General features: G+C 51.1%; 1 protein-coding gene across 1 annotated transcript in view; it reads left to right on the plus strand.

The window, feature by feature from the left end:
* MYLK (myosin light chain kinase) overlaps positions 1 to 11,477 on the plus strand; it is a gene marked incomplete at its 5' end in the record, with an annotated part of 71,292 nt that overhangs the window by 46,432 nt on the left and 13,383 nt on the right. The window contains 2 exons of the mRNA XM_018572988.1: positions 2,356 to 2,512; positions 10,572 to 10,710. Of these exons, the coding sequence (XP_018428490.1) occupies positions 2,356 to 2,512; positions 10,572 to 10,710 (296 nt within the window). The remainder of the gene's footprint in view (positions 1 to 2,355; positions 2,513 to 10,571; positions 10,711 to 11,477) is intronic.

Genomic DNA, 11,477 nt, shown 5'->3' on the forward strand with positions numbered 1-11,477 from the left:
AGAGGAAGAGGAAGAGGAAGAGGAAGAGGAAGAGGAAGAGGAAGAGGAAGAAGAGGAAGAGGAGGAGGAGGAGGAGGAGGAGGAGGAAGAAGAAGAAGAGTAAAGGATATCCCATATTGAACTTATCTCTATTGAGGGGACTTTCCCATCCAGATCCCAGAGAGACACTTTTTAGAGAACCTGGAAGCCATATTTACATGCCACAGTTTGAAGAGCACATCGGCGGCCAATCAGTTGAGATTTGTTCCTTTTCTCCGAGGGCATTGTCGCTGCTCAGCCGTAACAGACAACATAATGACTCTGGGGGTGGGGCTGGGGGGCAGACTGGCTCTGTTATAGGAGAAACACACCGGATTGTGGATCTGGGGGGAGAGTGAGTAAGGCGGCGGCTGGAGGGCGAAGTGCGAATAATTGTACCCCTATGCCCACCGTAGAGTTGCCTTTCTTCGCAGCACAGTTTTGGAATGACTTAAAAATTTCCACATAGCACGACCTGTATGTAAAATGGCCACATAATATAACTCTGTGTTCACTTTAGTTTTATTCGTTATATTCTCCCCAATGCTCTTGACTGTCACACACATGCGTACAGATTTCAGCGTTTAGTTGCTGCGTTTTGAAGCTCCATGAAATGACAAGAAAAAAACAAGCTCTGCTCCCATAATGCCAAGTGGCGGCAGTCCTTCCCTGCTCTGTTCCTGCATGGTGTAGCTGTCGTTAGGCCTGTTCTGGAGCCGGGGTATGTGCATTAATGGTTTTGCCAGGAGGGGAGGTAAACCTGCTAATCAGTTGAACTTTGGTGATTTCACCAGCAAATCAATCAGACGAATATCCCCGAGAAGAGGTTAAAGTCACTTTGTTATTTTTGTGTGTGAATGTCACATTCTAGAATCTTCCCTGACATACTGACTTGTTATTGTTGCACGGAGCCCTGGGGTGGAGCCGAGCTCTTTCATCACCTCAGACTTCATGTCCAAAAACAGGCTTTGATGTCCCAGTCATGTTGTCATAGACAGGTGTCCGTGTCCAATGAGAGAGAGGAGCACTCCAGGAGATCACAGGGGCATACTTGAGGCTACGTAGGACACAGGGCACCCTGACTTCTCTGGGGTGCACTGGGGCACAGCATACTCTGGTGTGCACTGGGGTCATGGGGCATGCAGGGCTCACTGAAGTCAGTAGGTAACATAAGAGATGCTCAGGTCACATGGCACACTGAAGTCACAAGAAGACACAGGATGCTCTGGGATCACTGGTAACACAGGATGCTCTGGGGTCACTGGGTGACACATGATACTCTGGGGTCACTGGTAACACAGGCTGCTCTAGGGTCACTGGTAACACAGGCTGCTCTGGGGTCACTTTGTGACACAGGATGCTCTGGGGTCACTGGGTGACACATGATACTCTGGGGTCACTGGTAACACAGGCTGCTCTGGGGTCACTTTGTGACACAGGATACTCTGGGGTCACTGGGTAACACATGATGATCCGGGGTCACTGGTAACACAGGATACTCTGGGGTCACTGGTAACACAGGCTGCTCTAGGGTCACTGGTAACACAGGCTGCTCTAGGGTCACTGGGTGACACATGATACTCTGGGGTCACTTTGTGACACATGATACTCTGGGGTCACTGGTAACACAGGCTGCTCTGGGGTCACTTTGTGACACAGGATACTCTGGGGTCACTGGGTAACACATGATGATCCGGGGTCACTGGTAACACAGGCTGCTCTGATTGCTGCATGATACAGGATGCTCAAGGACACTTTGGGGTCACAGGTCGCACAGGGGTGCACTGGAGGCACAGATGCACAGAAGACCTGGGAACACCAGAGCCCACAAGGTGCTAGGTACTCATGGGCACTGACAGCAAGGTAAGCTCAGGGGACACAGATCACGGAGGGCAGACACGGAGCACACAGGTAAGATTGCAGCAGAAGGGGGCTCGAGCGTTGATCCGTGCGTCCTTCGCAATTTAAACCCATCCGCGGATCCGTCTCCTCCTTGGCCACAGTGCCAGCGCTCTATGTGAAACCTGGACGTGCCTAGGAGATGAGACCCCGTGCCGGATCAGGGTGGAAGGGAGAGTGACCCATGTGACAGGAAATAAATACAATGTATCCAGGTGGTTAGAGACGCCATTTCCTCTTTAGGAACTAAATCATACAACTATTTTCTGCATGCAGGAACGCAGGGCACCGCTCTTTGCCGAGGCGCAGTGCGTGCTGCCATGTGCATTGGCTGGCGGTTGGGGCCTATTTGCCGCAAACAAGAGCTCGGCCATTTTTAAAACCGCAAATGCGATCAGAATACGGCTCTGCATTCTCCGTGCTGCTCTTGTCTGCCAGCGTTTGGCGTCGGCTCGGAGTTTCCAGAAACCGCTTTGCCGCATTGTCTTCTCCAGCCGGCTGAGGATTCGGCTCTGCTCGGGCGGCCGTATGATTCTCACTCGCACTTCGCTTTCACCATTTCAGCACTTTGCTTACGTTCTGATATATCTCCGATGTTGGTGCTGGCTGACTGGCACACCGGAGGGGGGTCACCGTTTCCGCGTGTTTGCGTGTATATAACTACGTGTGCCGTTTGCTCCTTGTTAAAACCCAACAGAACTTTCAGTATAAATCAGCTGAATACATCCCAGGTCCATCTAAACTAAAGCTGAGCAAAGTCTTACGTTCTTTACAGAGCAGCCACAGCCTGAGTAGAGAAGCCCGTCCCCCGCCAGCATGTTGCAGAGAAGGACCCGTGCTCTCTGTGTGGAAGCAGTGGTCTCTCTGCAGAGGGACGATACACCTCATGCTGTGTCAGAGCTTGACCTCTCCAATCAGCGAAGATGGAGAGAGGGTTACGGGGTCCTTCAGGCTGCTTTTCCTTTGCTCAGCATTGGACAGTCTATGCATACAGACAGGGCCGGATTTACTCTCCCTGCTGCCCCAAGGCCAGGTTCCTCAATGCGCCCCCCCCTCCCCCCCCTATGGAGAATGGCAGACCTGCAGGTTGCATACAAGTGATATTGGCGACATCACCAAGGTCACTTGTACAAAACAAGCAGCAGCACCCCCGCTGTACATTTAGCTCTACTTGCCCAAAGCAGGACTAAATGTAGAAAACAACTACCCACCCGGCGCATGGAGCAGCAAGTCCACACCCCTGCCGCCCCTCTACTCCCTGATACCCCTCTACTCCCTGCCGCCCCTCTACTCCCTGCTGCCCCTCTACTCCCTGCTGCCCCTCTACTCCCTGCTGCTCCTCTACTCCCTGATGCCCCTCTACTCCCTGCTGCCCCGAGGCCGGGCCTTGGTTGGCCTTGTGAGAAATCCGGCCCTGGGTGGTTCCACAAGGTTCAGTGAATGCTCATGTGGCTGATACGGAGCTTCAGGAACAGTGGCGTCACAAGGGGGGTTGCGGGGGCTGCGGTCCGCACCCGGGTGACACCCTTGGAGGGGTGACACCAAAATGACTGACAGTCATTTTGGTGCCACCCCCCTCTGAAAAGTCGGGCGCTCGGTCACGGACCGAATGCCCGACAGTATCAGGAGAGGGGAGGGGACCCGGCGGCATACCTTATCCCGCCGGGTGGCTGTCCCCTCCTCTCTCTGACGGCGTCCATCACAAAGATGGCCGCCAGCAGGTATCAAGAAGATCGCCACGCATGCGCGATGACGCCTCGGCGGGGTGACACCGGGTAACCGCTCCGGGTGTCACCCAGCCTCGGGACGCCACTGCTCAGGAAGACTGCTTTTCACACCGGAATTCAGACATCCTCCCTTCCCCCTGCCAGCAGCAACGTTATTGTTCTTTACTGATTGGAGAGTTCTAGCTCTGACTCAGCAGGGGGGGCGTGTCAGACCACTGGAGAGAGGCCGCTGCTTCCACACAGACCACATGGGTCCTTTTTCTGTATCACGCTGGCAGGGGACAGGCCTCTCTTCTCAGGCTGCGGCTGATCTGACTTTGCACTGGTTCGGTTTGGATTCTCCTGGAACACATTCAGCTGATTTATTAGAGGGAGGGACTACAACTCCAATCGGTCATTAAAAGGGGGTTGTCACCTTCGTAGCTCCGAGCATTCTTTAGTTACTCAATCCATAAATATTCCGGACAATGTGACCTTTCTGTCCACTAGAGGCGAGGCTCCCCGTCACTAATTCCTCCTCACAATCAATGGGTTACAGAGGTGCCCATCCCCCACATTGGCCGCTTGCTGAGTGTGTGTGTGTGTGTGTGACAGGTACTCTTAACATGCAACAAGATTTGAATGTCATATTTCTGGTTACAAAAGTTGATGATGATCATTAAAGGGAACCTGTCATGAGACCCCAATTACTGCCGTCCTCCTAAGATTGCCGATCGCCTGCCTGTGTCTGACTTCACTGCTATTGGGGACACAGACCCAAAACTAGCGTGTGACCCCGTGACCTCAGAACACCCAATCTGCGTGCTGGGTCCAGGACAGTGTCAGAGCAACAAGGATTTTCTCTTGTAGACCCTCCACACTGCAGAGAGCCGACCGAACAAGAGACGACTTGAACATTACAGCTAATAAAGCGCCTAATGGGGAAACTTTCTCCTGATACCATAGAATGGACCTTCTCAGTCCTGGTCTGCACCTGCAGATGGCGGTATAGACATTGCAGACACTGCAGGTGCAGACCAGGACTGAGAAGGTTCATGTTGTCTCTTGTTCGGTCGGCTCTCTGCAGTGTGGAGGGTGTACTAGCCGATCGTTGCCAGTTTATATTGGGGAGCATGATGTGTAAAATCCAACTGGAGCTCAACATTCAGATGTCTCTCAGCATTTTAGGCAAATCATCAGAGAGATGTCTTCATTCTCCTCAGGGCTGGGCCAAGGGGTAGGCAGAAGAGGCGGCTGGCTTGTGCGTTTTAACACAGGGGGCTCAAAATGGGCCCAGAAACCATTGTGGCTAATAGTTCACAGCTCATGGTGGGATGGGGGTACACCGTGGCCCTGTCCCAGCAACCAATGACCCTGTGCAACCCAGCCGATGGTGTCCTAGTAACCAATGACACTGTGCAACCCAACTGACAGCTTCCTAGCAACCAATGGCACTGTGCAACTCAGCCAACAGTGTCCTAGCCACCAATGACACTGTGCAACTCAGCCTACAGTGTCCTAGCAACCAATGGCACTGCACAACCCAGCCGACAGTGTCCTAGCAACCAATGGCACTGTGCAACTCAGCCAACAGTGTCCTAGCAACCAATGGGACTGCGCCACTCAGCCAACAGTACCAGTTTATATTGGGGAGCATGATGTGTAAAATCCAACTGGAGCTCAACATTCAGATGTCTCTCAGCATTTTAGGCAAATCATCAGAGAGATGTCTTCATTCTCCTCAGGGCTGGGCCAAGGGGTAGGCAGAAGAGGCGGCTGGCTTGTGCGTTTTAACACAGGGGGCTCAAAATGGGCCCAGAAACCATTGTGGCTAATAGTTCACAGCTCATGGTGGGATGGGGGTACACCGTGGCCCTGTCCCAGCAACCAATGACCCTGTGCAACCCAGCCGATGGTGTCCTAGTAACCAATGACACTGTGCAACCCAACTGACAGCTTCCTAGCAACCAATGGCACTGTGCAACTCAGCCAACAGTGTCCTAGCAACCAATGGCACTGTGCAACTCAGCCAACAGTGTCCTAGCCACCAATGACACTGTGCAACTCAGCCTACAGTGTCCTAGCAACCAATGGCACTGCACAACCCAGCCGACAGTGTCCTAGCAACCAATGGCACTGTGCAACTCAGCCAACAGTGTCCTAGCAACCAATGGCACTGTGCAACTCAGCCAACAGTGTCCTAGCAACCAATGGCACTGCACAACCCAGCCGACAGTGTCCTAGCAACCAATGGCACTGTGCAACTCAGCCAACAGTGTTCTAGCAACCAATGGCACTGTGCAACTCAGCCAACAGTGTGCTAGCAACCAATGACACTGTGCAACCCAGCCAACAGTGTCCTAGCAACCAATGACACTGTGCAACCCAACTGACAGCTTCCTAGCAACCAATGACACTGTGCAACCCAGCTGACAGCTTCCTAGCAACCAATGACACTGCACAACCCAGCCGATGGTGTCCTAGCAACCAATGGCACTGTGCAACTCAGCCAACAGTGTCCTAGCAACCAATGACACTGCACAACTCAGCCAACAGTGTCCTAGCAATCTCCTTCCCGCACAGCATCGTTGGTTGCTTGGGCACAGGCGGCTCAGGGTTCAGTTCGCTTGGACGTTTGCCGAACCTGGATTTATGTCAGAGCGAACCGATCCCAGATACATTCAGCTCATCACTAATTGTGGAGTATTGAAGGTTCACAATGACTAAGGCCCCGCTATGGACTGAAACATGTCAGCGTTACTGCCGTGGTTTGGTACATTGTGAATACGCGTATGCTCAAAGACTGCGACCTGTGTGCTGGATCGCTTGAGTCTTCCCGAGCTCTGGTGAATCTTTGTGTCCGAGTGAATATCTTTCTCTGTACACAGCCAGGAACTGGACAGGCCAACAGACTTATTGATGGATTCTGCAGTTTGTTCCCCACAAAGGGCACAAAAAACATCCTTCTCATTTTTGGAACAAGAAAAAGGAGAAACAAATGAGCTTTAGAGGTTCATAAACTATCTACACACAACTGTTGTGGACATTTTGTAACAAATCATTGAAATCCATAGAAACATCTGATGATTATTAAGAGTTTCTATACATTCCAGCCCGTCATAGATCATCTCCTCACATGTAAATATTATTCATCCAATTCAATACAATGTATCCACTTCGCCTCAAAGAACAATATCCATGTATACAATGAGGGGGAGATGTTAAATTCATGAAGTAAGGATCCGCTTCCTCCGGAGGACGCAGGAGGTGAGTGTGGACATTGAATTATACCAAACAAAGCAATGCAATCTACACCGAGCGGCCAGATTATGATGACCCCCCCATCAGTACTTGGTTGGGCCGCCTGGTGACTCCACGAGATGGTGAAAGGTGATGCGAGGAATCTGACACGGCGCTGTTACCCTTCTGTTGTCTTGTACCAGTCTTGCCCCTCCCCCGTTCTGCCCTAACATTGACAAGTCGCTGACGGCCACAATTCGCACGCTCAGACCCAGATTTTCGGCTGACAGTCCGGTCTTTAAACACTTTAACAATGAGCCGCTCCTGAACATGTAACGAATTCTGCTGTTTTGCTGATACTCGCTCCATGGCTCCGAGCGCCAACAATCATCCCGCGTTCAAAGGCTGTTACATCGCGTTGTTTCCCCGAATCTTCCCAATCACTTCTACTGTCGTGGTAACCAACCCGCTTCCCTATTTATAATGGTCCGGCCCTCTAGCAACTTCAGCGCCAAATTATAGCTAATTTGCCTACAAACGTCAGGTGGTCATAATAATCCGGCCACTCAGTGTATATAATACTCCGGCCACTCGGTGTATATAATAATCCGGCCACTCGGTGTATATAATAATCCGGCCACTCGGTGTATATAATAATCCGGCCACTCGGTGTATATAATAATCCGGCCACTCGGTGTATATAATAATCCGGCCACTCGGTGTATATAATAATCCGGCCACTCAGTGTATATAATAATCCGGCCACTCGGTGTATATAATAATCCGGCCACTCAGTGTATATAATAATCTGGCCACTCGGTGTATATAATAATCCGGCCACTCGGTGTATATAATAATCCAGCCAATCAGTGTATATTGTTCTTTGGGATGAAGCGGACACATTGTATTGATCAGGATCAATATTATTTATATGTGAAGAGATGATCTGTGATTTTTATGGTTTAAAATGATTTGTTAGTAAAAGTTTGAAGAGCGACATTGTGTGTAGATACCGACCTGAGATGAGTGTCACTCACCGAGAACATTACCGTGGGGTGCGGGGAACGAATATCACATTCTAAAGTTTGATTTACCTAAAAACATACGGCGGAGAAGGAGGAAGAAATTTCCGTTACACAGACTGAGATCTCTGGAGGACCGGGAAGAAACATACACAGCGCACATCTCTTATTGTGGTACTTTTTATTATAAGAAAAATATTCATAAGAAAGAGATTAAAAAAAAGGTAAAAAGAGGGAGAACGGTACAAATAAAACCTAAAATGGTGATTTTTTTTTAAATCTCTGTGGATAGCCAAGGGGGAGCATACTGCCGTCCACCTACAACTGAAATGCCAGTAGTGGTGGAAGTGGGGGCGGAGACAAGACCAGTCACCCTGCACAAGGAGAGAGATCAGCAGTGGGCGGTCTTTATTACAGGAGGGGCGGAGACAAGACCAGTCACCCTGCACAAGGAGAGAGATCAGCAGTGGGCGGTCTTTATTACAGGAGGGGCGGAGACAAGACCAGTCACCCTGCATAAGGAGAGAGATCAGCAGTGGGCGGTCTTTATTACAGGAGGGGCGGAGACAAGACCAGTCGCCCTGCACAAGGAGAGAGAGCAGCAGTGAGCGGTCTTTATTACAGGAGGGGGCGGAGACAAGACCAGTCGCCCTGCACAAGGAGAGAGAGCAGCAGTGAGCGGTCTTTATTACAGGAGGGGGCGGAGACAAGACCAGTCGCCCTGCACAAGGAGAGAGAGCAGCAGTGAGCGGTCTTTATTACAGGAGGGGGCGGAGACAAGACCAGTCGCCCTGCACAAGGAGAGAGAGCAGCAGTGAGCGGTCTTTATTACAGGAGGGGGCGGAGACAAGACCAGTCGCCCTGCACAAGGAGAGAGAGCAGCAGTGAGCGGTCTTTATTACAGGAGGGGGCGGAGACAAGACCAGTCGCCCTGCACAAGGAGAGAGAGCAGCAGTGACCGGTCTTTATTACAGGAAGCTCCGAGTCTCACACTGGATTACAGATCTGGAAGAAATACACAGGACTCTGGTATGAGGACAATATTTAATAAAACAATAGTTTAAATGACACGATTGGTGACGCCCTAAATCTTGTACACGGTGTTACAGAACAATACAATTTTCACAGACAGTCTCAGCAACAGCGTACACTGGCAGCGCATATTTGGCTGTGGAATCTTCTCGGCTTACATTCACCGGCAGCTCCCCAACTTGTTTCATACTAAGCATGTAGCCAGTGAAGTCAGAGCTTCTCATCTTTATTCTTGTTGACTTTGGCTCGGTAGGGTGGCTCATTATTATTGTTGTAGGAAAGGGTTAAAACTAGGGCTGCACAGATACTTTTCGAGTACCAGCGCCGATACTTGGCATGTTCAGGAGAACTCCCAGGGTTGCAGCTGGGACCGGGCTCTGGCCCTCCACCGCTGTCCTGATATCATTGGTCTGTATTGTTTTACAAAAACAGTCACATGACAATAAACACAAATATGTCAGTACTCGTACTCGCAAAACTGGTATCTGTGCATCCCGAATATATGTTTATAACAACAAAATGATACATTATAACAAAGATGTACAAATCCCGGGAGCTCCGTGTGCTCCTCACACATGACAGCGGCCTCCTAACCTTTGAATGTTTCTCTAGTCCAGTCTTGGAGCTCAAAAGTATCGGTACTTGTGCCGAGTCCGGTACTTGGTATCTGTGCAACCCAAGATAAAACTGTTCTCAGATATCTGCTGCTATCCAGGGCTCCATTAGAGACTTCCCTTTACTATGGAGAGATTTCCTCATTTCCTGTTGTTTCTCCCAGGACAGGAAGTGACAGGAAAATCTTCCCAATGGGACACACACCAAAAAGTAAAAGCTGAAGGGGGGTGTTAACCCTTCACTCTTCCAAAACCTCAACAAGAGGGTCCCCCTACGCTACTTACACTCTACTGCAATTCCGCCGTGGTCTGGTCCATGACCCAGGTGATCCAGGCGGGTGACCAGCCCCTTCCAAGTGTTGACCAGCTGTGTCCTCTCCCTGATGGCTCTCAGATCGGCCCCCGCTCTTTCAGGGCCCCCTTTCAGCAGCACATACAGTCCATTCTGATCTCACAGAGGGACTGGCCAAGCCCCAGCGTGGTGCCGGCGGTCTGGAGCAGATGTGGAAGTATCCTTATATCTTTTGTATCAATCTGAGAGCCAGAAGTCGGGGGAACATTCCGGCATCATGTGGTTCGTATCAGAGCCGAATTCCGCCTCCACCCCTATTATGCGCTGCAGATCACCCGATAGCTCATACGGAGGGGAAGGAAAATCATAACAAGCTGTCCGGACAGAATCAGAAGGGGATTTATGGCTAAAAATACAGAAATGTTTCAGCGTGAAATTCTGCGGCTACAAAAATAACTCAAACGAAATCTCTGTATAAAAAATGCAGAGATGTGCGGAGGAGCCGCAACGCCGGCCGAACTGCTAAGTATACAGTGCAATCAGGGCCGTAACTAGAAATCACAGGGCCCCGTAGCAACATTTTGTATGGGGGCCCTGTGATTTCTAGTTAAGGGGTGACCCTGCAGAGCCCACCATAGATTCTCTAGGGTCTCAGGTGGGCTGGTCACACCCCTGCACACCTCTTACCTGTCAGCCCCGATCCGCTGTCAGCCTTCTCCACTGCCGTGCATGCCTCCTCCTCCTCCAGGTCACAGATGGGCACCGCCTACTCCAGGCCCCTTCTCCTCCTCCGCTGCCGAGCCCCCCCCTCCTCCTCCACTGGCTCCCGGCCCCCTCTACTGCTGCTGCTGGCTGTCACTGACAAGTTGCTCCTCATAGCTGCCATGGTCAGCCAGCAGCCTGCAATGCCATAGCGACCCAGGCGGCCAGCACGGCATCATGAGCAGTGACGTTCGGTACAGTTGTTTCCTGTTGAGGCATTCCCCAGCCTCGCTCCCAGCACGTCCCGCCCCCGCTGGCCGAAGCCCCGCCCCCCACCCGTTCCCCAAGATAGTGTGAAGGAGGAAGGGAGGAGCCTCCCTGTCTCTCACTTTTTCGTCACTGCTGAGGCATCGAGATCGATGGCCCCAGTGTTTTTTTTTCTTTTTTTGATTGGATAGCTTGGACCAATGGCGCTGAACAGAGCTCACATCTCTCACAAAGAGTAGAGGCTGTGACAGCTCTTGCCTCAATAGTTAGGTTACACAAGTAGTGGGGAAGCCCGCTACTGTGTAACCAAACTACCTGTCAAAAGCCGGATGCAACTTGCCCGTCAATGCTGAGGCATCGAGATTGATGGCCTCAGTGGTTTTTTTCTTTCTTTTTTTTTTTATTGGACAGCTCGGACCAATGGCGCTTTGTCATTGGTCCAAGCCATCCACAGAGCTCACGCCACAAAGGCTGCGTTCCCACCTGACCGTTTTGTAGGGCGTTCTACGCTCTACAAAACGCTCAAAAATATAAATTGCATTGTAGTCAATGCCCTCGTTCCCACCTCGCCGTATTTCGGCCCGTCCCTAACGCCCTACAAAACGGCCCACGCCTGAAAAGGTCCCGGGACTACTTTGGGCCGTTTTGTAGGGCGTTTTCCATTGGGATACAGCCAAGTAGCCTT

The sequence above is a fragment of the Nanorana parkeri genome, unplaced genomic scaffold (genome assembly GCF_000935625.1).
Source record: "Nanorana parkeri isolate BGI_ZX_2015 unplaced genomic scaffold, ASM93562v1 scaffold2196, whole genome shotgun sequence".
Classification (NCBI taxonomy): Eukaryota; Metazoa; Chordata; class Amphibia; order Anura; family Dicroglossidae; genus Nanorana; species Nanorana parkeri.